Below are 22,125 nucleotides of genomic sequence, written 5' to 3'. Positions count from 1 at the left end.
CTATCAAATGCGTTGCGCTTTGAATGAAGATACGTGAAGTGTGAAGTCGTGTCGGGTAACGTGAACGTAAATTCAGGCTTACGGAAAGATCTCGGCCGATTCAAACTCGTTTTCATACAGTTTTTCCTTGTTTACAGTATTTTTTTGGAAGAAAAATTGTCTAATCAAAATTTCGTGATTGTTTCAAATAGCCGGCATGGCGTCAGAGGAAGAAGTTGAAGAATCTTTCGCCGGTAAGTTTGTTTTGATGGTCTCAGTTTACGTTTGTGTAAACGCCGCTGAAGAAAACCCACTGTGTTTACTAATTACATCAACTACGTTAATTAATTAATGGTTTAAAAGTCTCCTGGTTCTGCAGTAGCGTTTGAAATGTTCCCAAAACCATTGGGATCAAACTGAAAAGTGCCAACAAAAAAATGTAATTACCGTGTAATGAAAAGCCGCGGGGGGAGGAGGAGGTGGGTTTTCATTATTTTTGTGACAGCGCGTTATACCCTGACCCTTAACAAAATGGAGGCCATCAAACAAAGAGATTGGCAAATCGCAAATTAAATGTTGACTACTTTTCACTATTTAGGGTACTTTTCAGATAACATCATAGATTTTATTGGCAAATTAACATTTAGGTGACAATTCTATTAGCCAACCTAAAATTTAGTCAATTTTTAAATTTTAAAGTTTTTATCAATAAGTAATAATCAGTATTTTATTCCATGCCAAAATAATGTTTGTTTACCTGAATGTAAATAACTGATCATTTAATTTTTAAGTTAATTTAATTTGGTACAAATTAACACAATTGGTGGTTGTTTTAATTTTTGCAATATACCTATTTACTAAATTGACTTATTGTAATGATTTGCTTGTGTTATTAATAATCCCAGCACTGTTTCTAGTTTATGATTTGTTAAAAAAGCTGCTTTTTTCTGTCCAATTACATTCTTGCTGTGTTGTTATCAATATGCAGCCATTAATCTGTACTTTTCAAACTAATTATATAACTCATCAAGTTTCTAAATGACTTTATTCAATAAAAATGAGTGTGATGAGATGTGTTGATAATTGACAGTTGACAATCTTTTCTGGGGGTGCAAGATGGGCATCTTTGGCCACATTCGTTTTCAAACTCTATAGAGCCAGCAGAGCGTATTTGACGTCACGATGACGTAATTTGACAGATGGTTAAATTATGCTTTTGCTAAATTACGTCATCGTGACGTCAAAAACGCGCTGCTCACTCCATGGAGCTCGAAAACGAATGCGGCCTTTATGACATTTGACAGTAAGCTGTGCTGTGGCGTTGCCATGACGGAATTTGGCAGCAATGGCAACCATAACTTGATTGGTCACAAAAATTTGGCAAAACTATAATTTGACCTTTACCCTCCTTGAATTTGACCAACTGTCAAATTAGGTCATTGTGACGTTACATTCGCTCTGCTTGCTCCAAGGAATGTGAAAACGAACATAAAAACAAAATTAGTTTTTTTTTTAATTCCTTTCATATTCAAAACTAACAATAATTAGTTAACTGAGATTTTTCTACTACCAAATTCTAACAACAAAATTTTTTGATTCTCTATAATTTTATTATTTCTTCTCATGTCAGCGCCTGGTGAGGAAGAAGTTGCGGCTGAAGAAACTACTGGTGATATTGTGGAAAATGAAGAAGCTTCTGATGAGGCACTCCCTAAGGCAGGAGTAAGTATAACTTTTTCAGAAATAAGATCGACATCTCATTAAATAAATTCTCAAGACTTCTGGTATTCTTCAGGAGGAGGACGACGACTACGAACCTGAAGAACGCAAAAAGAAGAAAGGTAAAAAACGAAAAACTCGCTCTGAAGAAGGGAGTAGTAAACGAGGTAGAAAAAAGAAGAAAAAGAAGAAGAATGACAGTGGAGAGGTATACTTTACAGTCCCCTGTTTGTATTTTTTGGTTGTTATACTTTTTTTATACCTAGGAAAGTGATTTTGGCTTAGAAGAGGACAATGGTGGAGATTCCGACTATAGCTCCAGCAAAAAGTCCGGACGCAAATCAAAAAGTAAACACGCACCATCTGCACCGTCAACTCCTTCAGGAGAGGGTTCTAATACAGGAGGTAAAATTACATTTTATAATGTTCTGCTAAACTATTTATTTTTGAAACTATAATAACCAGGCATGCCAACAACAGAAGAAGTCTGCTCAACCTTTGGATTGAACGACGTAGACCTGGAATACACTGACCAAGACATGCAGAACTTAACATCTTATAAACTTTTCCAGCAACACGTGCGACCCCATTTAACTAAGGAAAATCCAAAAGTAATCCTTGTATTTTTTTTGTACTGCTGTTATATTAATAATTTTAATTTTTTAGGTGCCCATGTCTAAGTTGATGATGTTAGTAGCCGCAAAGTGGCGCGAATTCTCTCAAATCAATCCTCATCTACAATCAGATAGCCAAGACACTTCAGCTATAGCAACCGGTGGCGAAGAAAGCTTTTCCAAACCGGCTCGCGCTTCGAGAGCCTCTAAAGAAGCCGCCTCCAAAATCGTGGAAGCTGAAGCTGAAGATTTTGACGAGGACGAAGACGATGATGAGGACGACCGAAGGTTGACTTATTTTATTTTGGTTTTAACTTGAAACTAATTATTGTGTGCAGCTTGTCAACCTTTAAAGAAAAGAAGAAGAGAGGTAGAAAGCCGGGACGGGGCAGGAAAGCTTCTAAAGTGCCCACATTGAAAATCAAACTTGGCAAAAGAAAAAGAGGCAGCTCAGAAGAGGACGAAGTTAGCAATGCTGGTTCCGAAAAGGATTCCGATGCTGAGTTTGAGCAAATGCTTCAAGACAACGAAGAACCCAAATCAAAATCTAGGTTAGTTAGGTTGTATCACAAGTTTGTAACAGTCTAATTGTTTAATTGTAGCGATAATAACGACGCTAGTTCATCCAAAGCGACGTCAGAAGCAGGCGACGAGGCGCCTAAACGTAAAGCTAAAACAAAGATTGGAATGAAGTCAAAACGGAAAAGGAAAACCAAGCAAAAAGATGACGAACCCTATGAGGTAAATGCGCGTGAGTGTGGTAACAGTGACAGAAAGTGCAAAACATTTTTTTGTAGCACCAAGACTACTGTGAAGTGTGTCAGCAAGGTGGGGAAATTATCCTGTGCGACACTTGTCCTAGAGCATACCATTTGGTTTGTTTGGAACCGGAATTAGACGAAGCGCCTGAAGGAAAGTGGAGCTGTCCGCATTGCGAAAGTGAGGGGCCTGCTGATCAGGAAGATGACGAACATCAAGTACGTTTCAGTTTTATATGAAACGTTGCAAGAAAATTAATGAAAATTGGATTTGGCTTTCAGGAATTTTGTCGAGTTTGCAAAGACGGTGGTGAACTGTTGTGTTGTGATTCCTGTCCTTCCGCGTATCATACTCACTGCTTGAATCCACCTTTAACGGATGTTCCGGACGGTGACTGGAAATGTCCTAGATGCGGTTGTCCACCGTTAAAGGCTAAAGTAGCCAAAGTTTTAACGTGGCGATGGACAGAAACTGAAGTGATTAATAAGGACAAGGTTTGTAGCTCTTTTCATATTTTTAATCAAATTTAATGTTATGTGATTGTTTTAGAACGGAAAGGATGAAGTAGTAAAACACCGACGGCGCGAGTTTTTCGTTAAATGGCACGAATTGTCTTATTGGCATTGCAGCTGGATTACTGAGATGCAATTAGACGTGTACCATCCCCTTATGTTCCGCAGTTACACCAGGAAATATGATATGGAGGAACCACCTAAATTTGAGGAACCTATTGGTAAGGACAACTCATTTGTGCCAGAACTTAAAGGTTGTTAAAGGCAAATTTTTATATAGATGAAGCAGACACTCGTTGTACCCGTCTAATTAAAATGGGTGGCACTACAAACGACCAGGAAATGGAGGAGAAATACTACAAGTTTGGAGTTAAGCCTGAATGGCTTATTGTACATAGGGTCATTAATCATCGCACCATGAGAGATGGAAGAACTTTGTATCTCGTAAAGGTATATCAGAATGACTGATTGGTTTTCTTAGTTAATTCAGTAATTTGTGTGGTTTGTAGTGGCGTGAATTGTCGTATGATCAAGCCACTTGGGAGGAAGAAGGCGATGACATTGTCGGTTTAAAGGTCGCCATCGAATACTACCTTGATCATAGGGCAGCCAGTCTTAGTGGCAGTAAACCAGGCAGAAAACCCAAGTCATGTAAGCTTACAAGTTCATTGTTACACGTAATTGGCTTTAACTAATGTCAAATAAAAAAAAATAGCAAAATCCTCCAGGCCGAAAGCTAGAGAAATAATGGACGATGATGATCGAGTAACCCCCAGACGTTACACTCCTCCTCCAGACAAGCCAATCACTGATTTAAAGAAAAAACTTGACAAGCAGCCTCTTTACTTAGACGAGTGCGCAATGCAACTTCACGAATATCAGTTGGAAGGTAATTTGAGGTAACACTAGCTAGCTTTGTATGCATATTTTGGATTAAAGGTCTTAATTGGCTGCGGTACTCTTGGGCTAATGGTATCGACACTATTTTGGCTGATGAGATGGGCCTGGGAAAAACCATCCAAACCATCACGTTCCTGTACTCATTGTTTAAAGAAGGACATTGTAAAGGACCGTTTTTGGTTTCTGTGCCACTGTCAACTATCATTAATTGGGAACGAGAATTCGAGACTTGGGCTCCTGATTTTTATTGCATCACCTATGTTGGTATGTCTCTGTTTAGTGTTCGGTTGATTTGCCATTGTTATAAAGTAATATTACAGGTGACAAGGATTGCAGAGCAGTTATTCGCGAGAACGAGTTAACATTTGACGAAGGTGGAGTAGTGCGATCGGGTCGCGCAACCAAAATCCGTTCTGGTGCAATCAAGTTCAACGTCTTATTAACCAGCTATGAGCTCGTTTCTATTGATTCGACTTGCTTGGCTTCCATCGATTGGGCCGTATTGGTCGTTGACGAAGCCCATAGGCTGAAAAGTAACCAATCCAAGTTCTTCAAGGTTTGGTCTAATTTACAAAATTTAAACCATTCTTTAACATTGTTATTTTTACAGTTCTTGAGTAGTTACAGCATTCAGTATAAACTGCTACTGACTGGTACTCCTCTCCAGAACAACTTGGAGGAATTGTTCCATTTGCTCAATTTTCTAAATCCCCAGAAGTTTAATGATCTGCAAATCTTCCAGAATGAATTTGCTGATATCTCCAAAGAAGATCAGGTCAGTCGGTTTCTCTGTTGTTTTGCAACTATTTTACACAAAACCTCTAGGTGAAAAAACTTCACGAAATGTTGGGTCCTCACATGTTGCGTCGTCTCAAAGCCGACGTACTGAAGAACATGCCGTCAAAATCCGAATTTATAGTAAGAGTAGAGCTGAGCCCAATGCAGAAAAAATATTACAAGTACATTTTGACGAGGAATTTCGAAGCTCTGAACCCGAAAGGGGGCGGTCAGCAGGTCTCCCTGCTTAATATTATGATGGATTTGAAAAAATGTTGCAACCATCCATACTTGTTCCCAGCCGCTGCCGAAGAAGCTCCGTTAGGATCCCACGGACAATACGATATCCAGCATTTGACTAAAGGTATTATAGAATGCAGAAGAAATGCTTTCAAGTTCAAAGGAATAATTTGTTTTTACTTGTAGCGGCCGGTAAATTGGTGTTGCTGTCTAAAATGTTGCGGATATTAAAGGAACAGGGGCATAGAGTGTTAATTTTCTCTCAGATGACTAAAATGTTAGACATTTTGGAGGATTTCTTAGATGGAGAAGGCTACAAATATGAACGTATAGATGGTGCTATTACTGGTAGTCAAAGACAAGAAGCCATTGACAGGTTAGTTATGTTATTTGCTTGAAATGGTTGGTATATTTATTTGTATAGATGAGAAAGTAGATGAGATTCCTGCAAGTATAGTTAAATTGGTACTACCACATATATCCAAGCCACTAACATACTTAATAAATAAAAGTCTCAAGCAGGGATGCTTTCCAGATCAGTTGAAAATTGCTCAAGTTAAACCGATTTATAAGAAAGGTGATAAAAATGAAATAGGAAATTACAGACCAATAAGCATCCTTCCAGCCTTTTCAAAGATTTTTGAATTGGTTTTATACACACAGCTAACAGATTTTTTTATAATGTGCGACCTCTTCAGTGGTTATCAACATGGCTACATTGCCGGAATGATCAGTACAAACAGCAATTTTTCAGTTTACAAGTCATATCCTTGAACACATAGAAAACCATAAACTAGGAATAGGTATATTTTTAGACTTATCTAATGCTTATGATTGTGTAGATAAAGAACTATTGTTAAAAAAATTAGAACTCTATGGAGTTAGAAGTAAGGCCCTAAGATTGTTTGATTCTTACTTATCTCATAGGAAACAACAGGTTAAACTATTTAGGGACAGCAAGCCATACACATCAAATATAAAAGAAAATCAACATGGAATAGCCCAGGGCAGTATTCTGGGGCCACTACTCTTTGTAATTTACATGAACGATCTGAATTCTATAGCAAAAGAAAATGCAAAAATCGTCAACTTTGCAGATGACACAAATTTACTTGTAGGTCAAGAGGAAATCAGCACTTTAATTCAGTCTGGAAAAGATCTGTTTATTAGGACCTCTGAGTGGTTTAAAAAAAATAAATTAGCTTTAAATATGGAAAAAACAAGTGTGATTATTTTTTCAACAAAACAAGGTACATTTGATAAACCTAATGAAATACACCTTCTCACTGACAGGAGCCAATAGCAACACAAAATTTTTGGGAGTGCAGATTGATGAATTTCTAGATTGGTCTGATCACATAAATGTTCTGCTAGGCAGGTTAAACTCAATTTGCTATGGAATTCGAATTGTCTCCGGGTATCTGAACCTGGCGGCCCTTAAAATATTGTACTTTGCCAACTTTGAATCGATTATGAAGTATGCAATTATGTTTTGGGGTAGAAATACTTCAATACAGAATGTATTTGTAATTCAAAAAAGGGCAATTAGATTAATGTTCAAAATGAAATACAAAGATTCATGTAGATCCATCTTTAAAAAAAATAAAATAATGACTTTATATATATGAGTGTCTCATCTTTCTTAAAAAGAACCAAAACCTATTTAACATCAAAGTCAATCATACATACAACACAAGACAAAAAGATGTAAACTGTCCAAAACATAGAGTATCACTCACTGAGAAGAATGCAAAATATATGTGTATTCGCCTATTTAACAACCTACCAGACAGGCTGAAAACATTGACGGACAAAAGTTTCAAAAAAGAAGTAAAAAATTTACTAATTGAATTAGAACCCTACACTAAAGAGGATTATTTTGTTAAATAAAGATTGCTTATTCTCTGAAATCTGTATTTAGGGAAAAATCGCTGAAAATGTATATAAGTATCTTTAAGTACTACATAGTTCATAGTTCACCATGACGCTATTTCCTTTGTATTAGTTGATAATGTACATTGTACTCTATCCTAATCACAATTCGAAATAAAGACTGTTATTATTATTATTATTATTATAAAAAATGTTTATTTGTCACAATAGTGAAGTTAGTTACTAACTAAACAAAACATCGTTCTAGATTTAATGCCCCGGGAGCTGTTCAATTTGTCTTTTTACTTTCAACTCGTGCCGGAGGTTTGGGTATCAATTTGGCTACTGCCGATACTGTAATAATTTACGATTCTGATTGGAATCCTCACAACGACATTCAGGCTTTCTCAAGAGCCCATCGTATCGGTAAGAACCCGTACTTTTGGACAGCTGAGTACTAAAATACCAATAATATGCTTGACAGGTCAAGCAAACAAAGTAATGATCTACCGATTCGTAACGCGTAACAGTGTAGAAGAACGAGTAACTCAAGTAGCTAAACGAAAAATGATGTTAACTCATTTGGTTGTGCGTCCCGGAATGGGTGGCAAAGGTGCCAACTTTACCAAACAGGAACTAGACGATATTTTACGGTTTGGTACTGAGGAGTTGTTCAAAGAAGAGGAGGGCAAAGAGGAAGAAGTAAACTTTCACGTTCAGTTTAAGAGTAGTCAAAACTAATGTCTTTGATTATAGGCTATTCACTACGATGACAAAGCCGTCACAGAATTGCTGGACCGCAGCAAAGAAGGCATAGAACAGAAAGAATCCTGGGCGAACGAATATCTGAGCTCCTTCAAAGTGGCCAGTTACGCCACCAAAGAAGGTGAAAACGAGGAGGAAGTCGACACTGAAATTATCAAACAGGAAGCCGAAAACACTGATCCTGCTTACTGGATTAAGTTGTTGCGGCATCACTATGAACAAGTAAGCTTTGGAAAGGTTTCAATGTTAGAAATTAGTTAATATTCCTGTTTGTTAGCAACAAGAAGATATTGCACGTACCTTGGGTAAAGGCAAGCGTGTACGTAAGCAAGTTAACTACAACGATGGCGGCATGACTACGGAAACGAGGGATGACAGCACTTGGCAAGAGAATTTGTCTGATTACAACAGTGACTTCTCCGGTGGATCGGATAAAGACGAAGAAGATGATGACTTTGATGAGAAGAACGAGGGCGATTTAAGCCGGCGCAGTAGGAGAAGAATGGAGAGAAAAGATGAAAGAGATAGACCGTTACCTCCATTATTGGCTCGAGTTGGTGGTAATATTGAGGTAAGACTTATTTTTTTACCCTTGAGTGTTTTTGAATCATTCCATTTTGTGTCAAGGTATTGGGTTTCAATGCCCGTCAACGAAAAGCCTTCCTCAACGCTATCATGCGATATGGAATGCCACCTCAAGATGCGTTCAATTCGCAATGGTTGGTGCGCGATTTACGCGGCAAATCGGAAAAGAACTTCAAGGCTTACGTCAGTCTGTTTATGCGTCATCTTTGTGAACCGGGTGCGGATAACGCAGACACATTTGCCGACGGGGTACCGCGTGAAGGTTTGAGTCGTCAGCACGTCCTTACTAGGATCGGAGTGATGTCTTTGATAAGGAAAAAAGTACAAGAGTTCGAACACATTAATGGAGACTACAGTATGCCCGAACTAATCAAGAAAGCGATAGCCGACCAGAATAAAGCCAACGTGAGTACGGCCGGAGATGGAGACACGCCTAAAAGTGCTACAACAAGCACCAGGTAGGTTAATCTTTTTAATAGTAACTACTAACCTGTTTGTTACATTTTTATTTTATATGAAGTAACATGGTTTATTCTTCGTTTTTAAGTGCTACACCAGCCACAAGTGCAGCACCAAGTCCGGCTCCTACTGCCACGACCGAATCTACCGAAAAGGAGAAATCCGAAAGTGAAGATGGAAAAGAAAAAGACGTCAAAGTTGAACCCAAAGACCCTGAGGAAACATCTGCAAGTGTCGCAGAAGAATCCGAGGTCAAAGATAAGACAGACGTCGACGATAAAGAAATCAAAACTGAGGCAAACGAAAGTCAAGATCCGACTAAACCTGATGAAGTCCCTACTGCTGAAAAAGAAGATGGAAATAAAGCGGAGAAAGAGACACCTGAAGTAAGTTTGGGTTGGTTATTTCTGTTTTTTATAAAAATCATAACTCATTATTTGGAAACAGGCAACTGTGAAAGAAGAACCGGAAGTAAAAACGGAAATGAAGAAGGAACCCGAAGAAGAGGAAGTTAAAAAAGAAGACACTGAAAAAGACAAGAAAGACGAGAAGCCTGTGATCGATAAGAAGGATGACGTAGTGGTTGTTGAAGATGAGAAGGTTTGTAGTCGTAATTGTGGTTTTATTGTCAAACCACTATTCAATCAGTTTTTCCAGAAGGATAAAAAGGAAGTTGTCGAGACTCCGGACAAGAGAAAGTTCATGTTTAACATCGCCGACGGCGGTTTTACTGAATTACACACTTTGTGGCTTAACGAGGAGAAAGCTGCCACGCCCGGCAGGGAATACGAAATTTGGCACCGTCGTCATGATTATTGGTTGTTGGCTGGTATTGTCACCCATGGATATGGAAGGCAAGATTTTTTGACTCGTCGACCGTAGTCGGGCAATATTAAGCTTTACTTTTATTTGTAGGTGGCAGGATATTCAAGCTGACGCCCGTTTTGCCATTATCAACGAACCATTCAAAATGGACGTGGGCAAGGGTAACTTCTTGGAAATTAAAAACAAGTTTTTGGCAAGGCGATTTAAGGTTTGTTGTTTTTTTCCAAATGGATTCGTATTAGTAACATTTAGAATTCGATTTAAACAGTTGTTGGAGCAGGCCTTGGTTATTGAAGAACAGCTGCGTAGAGCAGCTTATTTGAACTTGACGCAGGACCCTAATCATCCTGCCATGTCGCTGAATGCACGATTTGCTGAAGTAGAATGTTTGGCAGAGTCTCATCAACATTTAAGCAAAGAATCGCTAGCAGGTTTGTACGGTATATATTTTGGCATTACTAGTTTTAGAGCAAAATGTATTTTCAGGAAATAAACCCGCAAACGCAGTACTTCACAAAGTCTTAAATCAATTGGAAGAATTGTTAAGCGACATGAAATCGGACGTGTCACGTTTACCCGCAACTTTAGCTCGAATTCCCCCAGTCGCTCAACGACTACAAATGTCCGAGAGAAGCATCCTATCCAGGCTGGCAGCCACGTCATCCTCCAGTGCTCAATCTACGGGTTAGTTTTGTAAAATATATATTTTTTTATTTAAATATAATTTGGCTTTTCAGGATTTTTAGCTCAAGTGATGAGTCAATTCCCGCCCGGTTTCAACGCGGGCAACTTGAGCGGATTTCCCGCCAACTTTTCCAGCTTCAGGCCGCAGTATTCCGTTCCGGGACAGCCTCCCACCGGATTCCCTTCATAAGTTATTTAGTGTGTGTAGCATTTTAAAATAAAACTCTCACAAATTTTGTCACTTGTAAGTATCGTTTTTCATTTTTTCGGTCGCGGATCGTGACACTTTTTGGCACGAGTCGGGGGTGCTGAATTCACGTGGAATTTTGCTCAGGATGATGTCCGGAGGTCTTCGTGTTTAGTTAATTTTACGAACGTAGGTTTAGTGTCCTTAAGTTTAAATTTTATATCTGTACTTTCTCAGACCTTATTTATTAATTTGATTACAATAAAGAAAAAACAGGTTCAAGTGTATTCATTTGTTTATTGTTTAAGTACATTAGTAGCTCACTAATGGTATTGATTTAATTATTATTTATTGAATAGAAATTTTAATTTTGAGAACAAATATTACTACAAATCCATATGAAAAAAGTTAGGTTATAAACATAGAAAAAATTACGTCACTCGTCAAAAATAGTAACTTTTTACTTCAATTGATAGTTGACCACGTGACTATCTTGTGCTTAACCTAAAGGGTATCACGTGGCCAACTTTGCCAAGATGTCAATGCAGTTTCTAATGATTTATCCAATGTAAACAGCAACTACAAATCAAAGTTCAAAATTTTTGTGTATAACTATAAAATTATCATCATTGATCAAATGAGTGGAGGTTTAAGTATATTTATTTATTACTAATGTATAACTTGTGCAATGCTCTTTTGAATTAACTCCTTATCTTCACTCAACCACTTACCAGAACATCACAAAACTAAGCAGAGCTTGCCACCTTTTTTTAAATAAAAATGAAAACTCCAGTGATACTTTTAGCTTGCGGCTGTTTTAATCCAGTCACTAATATGCATTTAAGAATGTTTGGTAAGTTATACATACTTAAATAATTCGCATCTAATGGAGGTTTGCTTTCAGAAATTGCTAGAGATTATTTACATCGAATGGGTCAGTATGAAGTAATTGGAGGCATAATATCGCCAGTTCATGATGGTTATAAGAAAAAGGACTTGGAGGCTGGCACACATAGACTGAATATGATCAAAGTAGCTTTACAAGAGAATGATTGGGTCAAGGTGTCAGACTGGGAACTCAAGCAAGAAAGTTGGACTAGAACCAGACATTTACTACAACACCACCAGGTTTGTTGCTTTTATACATGTAAATAGCGCCGTAATTTATTTTGTATGACCTGTTCTAGAACCATATAAATGCTTATTTGCAATCAGAAAATAGTATTGATATTAATGAAGAGGACTTGAGGTGGATGCCTGATAATATTCGTAAAAAGAGCAGTCCTGCTAATAGAGTGGTAGTAAAGCTGTTATGTGGGGCTGATTTATTGGAGTCTTTTGGTACTCCAGGATTATGGGCTGATGAAGATGTAAGCATAGAGGTGATTATTTTCACCAGCTGATATAGAGAATATTTATAGATTGAAGCTATAGTGGGCCAACATGGGTTAGTTGTTATAACTAGGTCTAATGTGAATCCTACAGAGTTCATATACAATTCAGATTTATTAACCAAATATATGGTGGGAATAGTGTTTTGTCAATTTACATTGTTAGTGTAACAAATTACAATTTTAGCCTAATATTTCTGTGGTAACTGAGTGGATACAGAATGAAATCAGTTCTACTAAGATTAGGAGGGCCTTGAGGCGATCAGAGTCAGTCAAATATTTAATTCCAGACAGAGTGATTGACTATATACACAAACATTCCTTGTATGGTTCTCAAAATTTGTAAGTTTAGAATTTTTATTAGATTTTTTTAGTTGATCTCCTAAATTGTGTATTATATTTTGCTGCCTGGATGGTATAGTAAGTACTTGAACTCACCTAGTTCAATATTTTTAACTCCCTCACCAATTGACATGAATGAAACAGACTCTCCCACTCCAACTAATTGTCTCTACATTTGTAATAACAACATTTTCAACTCCAACCCTTTACGATTTGACGGCGGTCCTATAAAACATCCTGGCCAGGCAGTCAAAATTGTACAATCTCAGTTGGGAAAATACGATGTAAGTAACAAGAACCAAGCCGGTTCAAAACATCATCAGGTTGGTATAATAAATGATACCGGGGGAGAGGGTGCGGCAATAAAATCCTCGAAAAGCTGTACAAACTTTGCAGATAGCCAAGTTAGGCGTCCAGGGGGTGAACAGTCTGGTTTTAATTTAAAAGAATGCAAGAGTTGTGACGAAAATTTGATTAAGTTTATTTATACTAAGCATGGGATTCAGGTTATCAGCGATGTAGAAACTATTGTTTAGAGTTTTTGTTGGTTTAATTTTTGTGCTACTTAGTCCCTTTATAGTGATATAAAGCTGCTCAATATTTAATATTAGGCTTTGTGGATCTTCCAGGCAACATCAGTCAGGGTATGCAATTAAGTCAACAATAATGTTTCATCAAATTAGTTAGTCATTGGTGGTTTCAATATTAAGATTATGTTAAGTTTGTAGTTTTTGCTAAATGTCTTCCATTATCTTGGGTGAGTCAAATTTAAAGTGAATTTAATTACTTTCTAAATGGAGTGGTTTAGTAACTGCGATTAAGTGCATCAATTTTTATTTATTATGTTTAAAATAGTGCTGGCAAAACCTAATTTGTGCCACCCATTATATTTAGTTCTTTTCCCAATAAAGCTTCTGCTTTGGTAGGGTTTTCTATACAGACTGTTATACTTGCAATAAAATCTTTTTTAAGTATGTAGACTTGAACTCATAAACCCTCTCTATGTGTATTTCTTAATCTGCTCAAAATGCATGATAATTTATTTTATGTTTCAGACATCTCTAGATCGTCCTGCATGCTTGTAGACGTCTTTGATGTTTATTTTTTTTGGGGGGGGCCTTGCCTGCACTCCATAGTTTACTGTTTAACTGGGCTCGTTTGATATTTCGCCTTCTATTTATAATATAATATGGAAAAATGTGTCGAAATGTTTGTGATATACTTAATTTAAGAATGAATCCTGATCATGGGGGTAAATGTTGATTCTAACTAAAGTTGTTTTTTAGAATTTGTTACTTAATATAAGTAAATGTCAAGACTAGTGTCAATCACAGTTAAACTCGTATTTATTCCAGTGTAATGAACAGTCCACTTGTGCGGCATTTGAGTAAATCTCAGCATAGTGGAAAAAAGTTGCTTTAAACTTTCCGGTTTTTTTTTTACCAATCACAGTGCTGCGATTTACGCACGTGACCATACCATAAGCAATGTCCATTTAATATTTGATTAAAATCCACTTTTGAGTAGAAAGACACTAATATTAAATAGCAAATATAAGCTGCTTACAGTAAAGGATGTAAAATGAAGGAGTTTTTAAGTTACATCTGTTATTTTAGCTCATGTTTTGTTCCTAGTAACGTCATTGTAGTGTAAAAATATAATTTCGTTACCTTATGCATCAGTAAATAATGTATATTTCAGCCCTCTTGTTTCTGTTACACTCGTATTTTTACAAATGAATAATTAATTCTATTAAATTTAAATCTGGTTTAGGATGGGTTTTTACCAGGCTATGTGACCAGTAGACTGACTTGTAACTCAATAAAAATCCCGCCTTTACTAAAACTTCAACCCTCTTCACCTAAATAGTTAGTGACGCATTTTGACACATCATTGACAGATTAATAACATTAAAACACGATGGATCCTGCTGGAAGGCCTTCCAAATCGTCCCCCTTGAAAAAACCGAGCCGCACTAGCAAAACCGACACCCTCAGCAATGATACCGTACCGAAAACTTCCTGCGAATCAACCCTAAACCGGGTGTTCCAAGTGGATCTGAAGAAACTTTGCCCTAAAAAGTTTTTTTACGTGTTTCTAGTGAGTGAAAGCGACAATCATTCTGAACTGTTTCTAGAAAAACTAGCAGAAGTCAGTAAAAACTATGAAGAAGTTTCCTCTCTCACTTTCATAACTCGCGAGGATGTTTTGAAGTTTTTCAACAGGGACTGCAACAATGCAGACTTTATTTTTCCCAGTCAGTTTAAACCGTTACTTCTCAGTGTAATTGAAAGTTTCGACTTTAAGACGGATTTGCCTGCGGTGCTTGAAAGTCAACTGGTGAAATTAAAGTTAGTTGAAGTGATGTACAGACAGTATATGGATCAAGTGAGAGCTAGGGAAAAAGAAAGGGAGTTGGAATCTTTGCTCGGAACTTTAACTAAAGAATGTAGGAAGAAGGTTAAGAAGGATGAGGGTGATGATGCAAAAAATAAAAGTCCTGTAAAAGATGTGAGTAAGAAAAATAAAAAAGACGACTCAAACCCAGTAAAAGAGAGTGACTATAACGATTTTATCACTTTAGATAGAGACGAAATTACTTACGAAGAAAATATTTACGATTATGTATGGTTTTACTGCCTGAAAGGCTTTAATGACTTCCAGTTACTAGAAAACTTGATAACCCAAACTAATTTACCAATAGATGGAGTGGTAAAAGTGTATTCATCTCAACTTGAGCACTCTAGTACAGAGATTGAAGGTTTCTGGAAGGAAATTGAGGAGAAATTTTATAGAAACACTTCGTTTGAAAACACTGCACTACTAAATTTTTCACCATCTCCAGTTAATAATGATTTTAAGTCCATTTTGGAGGACTTCGTAAACATTCTCCGCGACACCACAAATCTAAAACTGACCTACTTAAACTACTTAAGACACCTTAAAATAAATAAAGTACAAAACTCTTACACTACGGTGAATGATGTTGAATGCTTAAAGCTTTACACCAAATATCTGAAAGGAGTCCCTACTGAATGCGTTACTTCTCAGTTGATTTTAGAGGGAGTTTTGAAAGAAGTGAATTTCAACCTTGATTCCAATTCTAGCAGCGTGGAAAGTTTGGCAAATAAAAGTACGTCATTTAAGTCACTACATTGTATTGATCCACTACATGATCTTGATGCTTTCAGTAGTCTAAGTAGTGTTGAGAATCATTCTAGTAAACGTGACAAATTGACTTACCTGATACATGAAAGCAACTTTCTAGAGCACATTTTCAAGTCTTACGGTCATAGCGTAGGACCTAAAGTTGCTGGTGTAACTTTACGGCTACTGAAGGATAATTTTGTCTTCTTGAAGAAACTTCAATCATCAGAATTTACTGAAGATGTGACACATCTACATGAACTGAATCCTTCTAAAGAAACCGTGAAACCTGATTATCGAGTTGACAATTTTATGTACATTTTACTGTTCCACAAAATATTCAAAAAAACATACATTGATGAGTTATCCAGCCCTGCCATATCTCTTTATCCGTATTTGGATACTTTCAGTGTTAAGCAGCTTTGGAAGAACTGTCTTGCAATTAATGATTATGATACTTCCATAGTGCATTTTAGATGGAAAGAAAACTTGAGTAGAGATGTTTTGCTGCAACAACTTGAAGCAGCTTCCAAAGAGTTTGGCTACTCTCACATAGAATATTCTCCAGAGACTGATAATCTTTTGGTGGTGTTCAGTGACCATCTTGATGCATTTGGTTTGAATGTCAAAACTTATGACGTTTTGGTACGTAGTCCAGTTTGTTTTCGGGACTTTTGCAGATATATTGTGGTCAAAGATAGCAGCTGGTTGCAGGAGAATCAAGTAAAAGTCCGGACAGACTCTTACAAAATTGTGTTTGATGAAGTTTGTCCAGGAGCGCATAAAGTCAAAACACAATTAAAAATATTTGAGGAGTATTCTCATTTATTGGATGTTAGTATTAAAGAAGACAGTGATGAGGATTTCATTGATGATTGTGAAGAAGCAGATGGTGATAAAGGTGTGACATTTACGGACTTACTAGAGGACTTACAGAAGTGTCCAAAAACGCACTTTGAGGTACTTGAAGAGTGTAACAATTCTGGTTGCGACAAAGAGTTATTAGCCTACGATGTAGGCAGTACTGCCTTCAAGGTAACTGGTGGTGTTACTACTTTCTGCAGCCACGATAATGTTAAAGTAACAGTTGATAATTCAAGATTGTTAGAGCAACCTGAAAAATGCACTTTTAAAATTACAAGTGGAGGCAATGTGCTTGTTGTACATTCTGGCGAAAACCTCACCAAACATTCGCATATTTCAATGTTACACTTAACAGACGCCACTCGTATCAGTTTGATACTTTCCCAAGAAGGAGATTCTATAAACGGTAATAATAGTGAGGAGGAAATTGACGTGGTGAACTCATCTCCATCTTTACCGGAAATAAATGAGTTAAATGACATGAATGAACCGCTGGTGCATTGTGTGGATGAAGACTTTATAAGAACTCTACTTCCAGAAGGACAGTCTCTAGAGGATTTATCGTGTAACGAAAATGGTGAAGATTTAATAGATTCAATTTTGGCTGCTAAAGAATGTAACGGAACCATTTACAAAGTAAACGCTAAAACCAACTACATCAAACGTAAGAAAGAAGATTTGAAGATTCCTTTAGATAATGCGTTACGCAATATTTTATCAACGAGAAATCTAGTGTTAAAACAGCCAAAAACCTACGAAGTATTCACCAAGAAGTTCAAGCCACCTCAAGGCCGCTTAACAGACTTTAAAATTAACAACTCAGTGGATTTTCGTGTATGTCTACCTAACGGCCTATACATTAGACCACATTTTGGCATAGAAGATGTGTTAATGATAAAGCAAGAGTATGCAATTAACAAACCTGACGTAACTAGCGTCCAACACGAAGAATTCCGACTTTTCAGCAGTCAAGGTTTTGTAGTGAGCAAAAAAATTGACGGCACCATCAAAATCTTTAAATCCAACGGTGATGTTATTGACTTGGAGAAACCTAGTGACGATCGAGTCAAAAACAGCAGCATCAAACCTTGTCACTGCATTACTTTTGAGGATTATCGAAACAAACTCAATAAACTCCTCAAAGACTTAGAAACTTGTGATTATAGTATAAGTAGGAGGGGTCACATCACCAGTAAACAGAACCACATAATGGACGGGAAAATGCTGAAGATCTTGCAGGAATTTGATGTACCGTACGTAAAGAAGTCAATGGTTCGGTTTGACGGAAAACGCATTAAAATTCAAGGAGACAAAATATCTCAGAAACAGCTGTATCATATGGTGTCTCAACAGGATTTTAACACCGGTGACGTAACGTACGAGAGAAGTGACAATTTTCGAAGTGTTTTTTGTCAAACTGGTTTCCAGATAGTAACATTTCCTGACGGAACAGTGATCACAAGTTGTGTAGATATTGCCGAGGACTTAGTGGACGATTTTGTGTGGGTAACTCTCAGCTTTGAGTATCAACATCCTTACTATGCTAATGTGGAATTCAATTTTGAGAAAAACTCCAAGGTAAAACTTAATAATGGAGTGGTGATTGGTCAAAATGGTGACAGCTTCTACGTTGATATGGAGCAAGGGTTTTCAGTTGGTATCTCACAGGATAATATCCGAGCTTACAAAAGTTGCGGTGATTGTTCTGGTAGGTTTGAAGCTGTTTTCGATACTTCTAATTTTAAAAATACCTGCTGGGAACCGTCCAAAGTATTTTTAAACGTTAAAGACAGTTATCAGAAGGAGTTCAGTGCAGATTTTGTAGGAAACTGCACATGGAATGAGAGTTACGTTAAAGGTGCCACCAATTCGGTAGAATGCAACCACTTGCATAAAAACCTGTATAAGAAATTGTTTTTAATTAACAGGGATTTAAGTGGTTATCAGTTTATCACTAACGACTTTGTTAAAAACTATACTAAAGAAGTTCAGTCAGAACCTAACAGTTTTGTGGAGACTTACAGCCTTATAACAAGTGGTGACGTCACTACATTAGATTGTAGAAAGAAGTTTTTCAGGAGTTATTCCGAAAGGTTTTTCAATCACGTCCACGAAAGGGATTTATATACTACATTCAGGACTTTTCAAAAAATGTTTGACTCTGTTGAAGACATCGTTGGTCAAGTTTCTGATTTGCAACAAGCGGGTCCTTTCGATGATTTAACCAGTTTAGCTGATGACCTGAAAGAGTATTGCTACAAATACCAACACGAGATTGTTTCGGAACTGCGAGAGTCGCGAGAAATCAAAAGGAAACAGCTAGAAGAGTTGAGGAAACGTCAGAAGACTACGTGTGATTGCGATCAGAAAAAGATGACGATACAGGAGAAGATGCTGAAGTGGCGACAAGAGTGTCAAGAATATCGTCAGAAGATCAGGCGTAGGGATATTCCGAGCTATTTCAAATCGGAATTTTGTAAGGTGGTTCAGTAGAAAAGGATTGCGATAGGTTGTTGTATGTTTATTTAATAAAAACGTATAACGGAAGATTCAACAAGTTGTCTAAGTTTCTCTTATCATACCGACTTTATAGACGTTAGAGGCACAAATTTTTAGTCTTTACAGTTAAAATCAGTCACACCATTCATTCATGCTAACGATCAATGTGGAAGACAGTATAATAATACACACACTGGTAATAAAATTGACTAAGTGTCCAAACTCTTCATAAACTATTAGCTAGACGGTGGTTTTTCGATTAGTTTTAAAAAATCGTAGGTCTCCACGTGACCCTGTTGCTTCGCAATATCGGATGGTTTGAACCCGTCTTGGTTCCGCAATCCAGCTTTGGCACCACATTTTAGAAGTTGCTTACATACCGTCAGGTTTCCGGAGAAAGCTGCAGCATGAAGGGCACTTTCACCATTCTAAATTATTATGGTAATATAAGCCCACACAAAAATTTTTGTTCGGCTAGTCAAACTTACTGGTAAAATTTCTAGGTCTGGCTTATATCTAAGTAATTCCGTGATGGTGGCTGTATGTCCTTTGTGAGAGGCTTTAAATAGGGGCGTAGCGCCATCCTATGCAAGAAAAATTTTAGGTTTTATATTACAGGTTCAAGCTGCGCTAACTTACGTGTCTGACAGAATCAACAAAAGCTCCTGACTTTAACAGGATTGCTACTATATGGGCGTGGCCCATTTGAGCTGCAATCCAAAGGGGTGTGGCGTAGTCTATTCTCCGGACGTCCGGTTCTGCGCCATGAGCCAACAAATACACTATAATATTGTAGTAACCATTTTGTGCGGCTATGAAAAGTGGTGTGGCTCTATCCTGCAAAACACATTGATTACCTTTAAAAAGCCTAATGACTTGATATATTACCTTCATTTGTGCGTTAACATTGGCTCCTCTATTTACTAACTCCTTGACCACCTCCATGTGACCACACTGACACGCTATGAATAAGGGACGACCACCGTCCTGTAAAATTTATCGTATTAAAGCCATCCCTGCTGTGATTTTTCACTTGTTAAGAGAACTCGATCACCTTGTTACGATTTAATTACGTGTAGACATGTAATACCTTCGTGCGAATTTATGAAGTAATTATTACGTTTATAGTCGATGTCGTAATCGGTTAGGTATTAATTTTCTTTGGTATCGTTGTTAACGCTACCCGATTTTCCCACGAAACGTGCGAGAGAGTGTTTTATTGTTGCATTGACTAGTTTTTTAATACATTGAGCATGAAAGGGAAAGCTTACCAAACTAGGACTGTCTACAGGCGCCCCATGGTCTAACAGTAACTTAACAATGTCTAGAAAACCACCTTGGGCAGCGAAGAATAACGCTGTGGTACCGGTCTGAAAACCCAATTCAAATTTTGTTTTTATAAACATTCAGGGATAGGAAATAATTGACTTACATTTCGTTTTCGAGCAGGATCAGCTCCTTGTTCCAGCAATTCACGAACGCAATCGAAATGTCCATTGGCCGCTGCCAAAATCAAAGGAGTGGTACCTTCCTGTTTGGTAATAATTCAAGTTTATTACACTTTAAAATTTACAATCTTACTTTATCCTTGCAATCAACGTAAACTCGTCCACTGTCCAGCAATCTGGTCATTAAAGGAAGATTGCCATTGAGCGCAGCCAAGTGCAACTGAATGTCGTACGGAGATTCTTTCTGTGAAGTGAAATTCGCATATTTATCATTTTATTTCCGGTGTAATTGTTCAGATATCCCGTATTAGATATAATCGATTTAGAAAGTTGATGGTCTAGTATGCCGTAAGTACCAGATGAAAGTTACCATTCATTAATATTCGCCACCATTATTGTTATTAGCTCGTTAAAGCAAGGAAAAACCAAATTTCCTGCTAATGCTAAAATTTATAGGTCATTAGTTAATTGGGTATTTAGGGTACACTACGCTAAATGTGCATAAACTAACAACTGATAATAAAGCTTATGCGTCTATACTTAAATATTTTTTTCTTTAAAAGCTATTTTAGGTACACTTTGGTGGGCGAGTGCTAAATGATATTACTTCAGAGTGTATACTTGTAGTTTGTATTGTTGTTTCTTTTAATTATCATGTTTATTCTGTAAATATCTTGATTGACATAAAGCTAGCTATTTATCTACCTGCACATATGACTATGAAAAAACATTAGGATGATCTTATCAGATTTACATAATATTTGGTATAGTTTGGTATCAAGGTTTAAAATTAAATTTCAGAATAAAGAGTAATGAATTGAGTTATTACAATTTGCCAAGATCATTAACAAGTTTCCACTGCTACCGCAGTTAAAAATACCCACTTTTTCCTTGGCAATCTTTCATAAAGTCGTTAAAGCCGCAACACTATACTATGTTTTCTTAAATGGTTCATATTTATTTATATAAAATTGGCTCAACAACCATACATTGTCTTTGGATTTTTTTAGGTCAGTATACTATAAATGTACTATAAAAAAAGTTAAGTTGTATAAAATGTGTGCTACTCCAAAAGATCATATTATTGGGCACTTACCTTTATGGACATAACTACAAAACAAAACGCAACAGCACTGTAATTTTGGATTATACGTAAACAATTAGCGAGGCGTTTCAGCGGCAAACAAACGACCGACGTGCAACAAAACTGTATTTTCTAACGATTTAACCTTTACTAAACGCCGCGAAAAACGCGTCTTGCGTTTGCGGTATTCCGTAAAGTGGCTCAATATCGAGCTCCCATGTATTCCGCGACTAGCGCGGTTCTGTTGTGCATGGCAAATTCGAGTTCATTCAACATGCGCATATTGATTTTACCCCTTCATTCAATCCAGTTTACTTTAGCATTGTATTTAATTAGTCTATAACCCACTCATACATATTTGAATAATTAAAAATCCAAAAATGTAGTCTGGTGTTGGAAAATTTTCAGTCGTAAATTTGCAAAACTAGTTGCAGGCAACCAACCATACACTTGAAAGTGCGAACAGTCTGGCA

The 22,125-nt window shown here is 37.1% G+C and overlaps 4 protein-coding genes across 7 annotated transcripts; 3 read left to right on the top strand and 1 right to left on the bottom strand.

Annotated features, from left to right (window-relative positions):
- The first annotated feature begins 19 nt into the window (after nt 1–19).
- On the top strand, nt 20–11,164 carry Mi-2 (chromodomain-helicase-DNA-binding protein Mi-2 homolog). 3 transcript variants are annotated; one of them, XM_081977179.1, is made up of 31 exons: nt 20–233; nt 1,610–1,701; nt 1,775–1,906; nt 1,965–2,103; nt 2,164–2,309; nt 2,365–2,600; nt 2,651–2,863; nt 2,915–3,053; nt 3,110–3,289; nt 3,353–3,565; nt 3,621–3,804; nt 3,864–4,033; nt 4,093–4,234; nt 4,299–4,472; nt 4,523–4,747; nt 4,804–5,039; nt 5,094–5,258; nt 5,309–5,624; nt 5,687–5,876; nt 7,641–7,798; nt 7,857–8,074; nt 8,129–8,359; nt 8,415–8,708; nt 8,765–9,180; nt 9,270–9,567; nt 9,629–9,781; nt 9,830–10,035; nt 10,097–10,214; nt 10,275–10,437; nt 10,493–10,690; nt 10,744–11,164. In XM_081977179.1, the coding sequence occupies exons 1-31, from the start codon at nt 197–199 to the stop codon at nt 10,878–10,880; spliced, it is 5,919 nt and encodes a 1,972-aa protein (XP_081833305.1). In that variant the 5' UTR covers nt 20–196; the 3' UTR covers nt 10,881–11,164. The 3 variants fall into 3 exon arrangements, with proteins under 3 accessions (XP_081833305.1, XP_081833304.1, XP_081833306.1); XM_081977178.1 differs by having other exon boundaries at nt 1,757–1,906; XM_081977180.1 differs by having other exon boundaries at nt 21–233; nt 1,757–1,906; nt 9,839–10,035.
- A 268-nt stretch (nt 11,165–11,432) lies between these two features.
- On the top strand, nt 11,433–12,784 carry Nmnat (nicotinamide mononucleotide adenylyltransferase). Its single transcript, XM_081977285.1, has 6 exons — nt 11,433–11,730; nt 11,782–12,005; nt 12,065–12,247; nt 12,299–12,400; nt 12,456–12,592; nt 12,643–12,784. The coding sequence occupies exons 1-6, from the start codon at nt 11,658–11,660 to the stop codon at nt 12,644–12,646; spliced, it is 723 nt and encodes a 240-aa protein (XP_081833411.1). The 5' UTR covers nt 11,433–11,657; the 3' UTR covers nt 12,647–12,784.
- Nucleotides 12,643–19,168, top strand: LOC145727557 (uncharacterized). 2 transcript variants are annotated; one of them, XM_081977187.1, is made up of 2 exons: nt 12,643–12,688; nt 13,666–19,168. In XM_081977187.1, the coding sequence occupies exon 2, from the start codon at nt 14,531–14,533 to the stop codon at nt 19,112–19,114; it is 4,584 nt and encodes a 1,527-aa protein (XP_081833313.1). In that variant the 5' UTR covers nt 12,643–12,688; nt 13,666–14,530; the 3' UTR covers nt 19,115–19,168. The 2 variants fall into 2 exon arrangements, with proteins under 2 accessions (XP_081833313.1, XP_081833312.1); XM_081977186.1 differs by lacking the exon at nt 12,643–12,688 and adding an exon at nt 13,147–13,367.
- LOC145727593 (uncharacterized) lies at nt 19,128–21,920 on the bottom strand. The gene is made up of 8 exons (XM_081977270.1): nt 21,665–21,920; nt 20,702–20,812; nt 20,553–20,651; nt 20,392–20,490; nt 20,009–20,107; nt 19,760–19,957; nt 19,609–19,704; nt 19,128–19,548 (listed from the first exon to the last, which is right to left on the bottom strand). Exons 1-8 carry the CDS (start codon nt 21,674–21,676, stop codon nt 19,357–19,359), a joined length of 906 nt encoding a protein of 301 aa, XP_081833396.1. The 5' UTR covers nt 21,677–21,920; the 3' UTR covers nt 19,128–19,356.
- Nucleotides 21,921–22,125: the final 205 nt, after the last annotated feature.

This window comes from Ips typographus, linkage group LG4, assembly GCF_016097725.1.
Source record: "Ips typographus isolate SLU linkage group LG4, UJ_Ityp_2.0, whole genome shotgun sequence".
Taxonomy (NCBI): domain Eukaryota; kingdom Metazoa; phylum Arthropoda; class Insecta; order Coleoptera; family Curculionidae; genus Ips; species Ips typographus.
Note: the sequence above shows the minus strand (reverse complement) of the source record. Positions and strands in the feature narration are given on the sequence as shown.

Bases quoted from the DNA above. Each gene is read 5' to 3' on its own strand.
- LOC145727557 (XM_081977187.1), top strand. From the start codon at position 14,531: ATGGATCCTGCTGGAAGGCCTTCCAAATCGTCCCCCTTGAAAAAACCG.
- Nmnat (XM_081977285.1), top strand. From the start codon at position 11,658: ATGAAAACTCCAGTGATACTTTTAGCTTGCGGCTGTTTTAATCCAGTC. The intron at 11,731-11,781 runs GTAAGTTATACA...GTTTGCTTTCAG, and splicing joins TATGCATTTAAGAATGTTTG to AAATTGCTAGAGATTATTTA. The intron at 12,006-12,064 runs GTTTGTTGCTTT...GACCTGTTCTAG, and splicing joins ATTTACTACAACACCACCAG to AACCATATAAATGCTTATTT.
- Mi-2 (XM_081977178.1), top strand. From the start codon at position 197: ATGGCGTCAGAGGAAGAAGTTGAAGAATCTTTCGCCG. The intron at 2,864-2,914 runs GTTAGTTAGGTT...GTTTAATTGTAG, and splicing joins GAACCCAAATCAAAATCTAG to CGATAATAACGACGCTAGTT. The intron at 4,034-4,092 runs GTATATCAGAAT...TGTGGTTTGTAG, and splicing joins GAACTTTGTATCTCGTAAAG to TGGCGTGAATTGTCGTATGA.
- LOC145727593 (XM_081977270.1), bottom strand. The intron at 20,491-20,552 runs GTAAGTCAATTA...TTGGGTTTTCAG, and splicing joins ATCCTGCTCGAAAACGAAAT to ACCGGTACCACAGCGTTATT. The intron at 20,108-20,391 runs GTAAGCTTTCCC...TAAATTTTACAG, and splicing joins CTGTAGACAGTCCTAGTTTG to GACGGTGGTCGTCCCTTATT.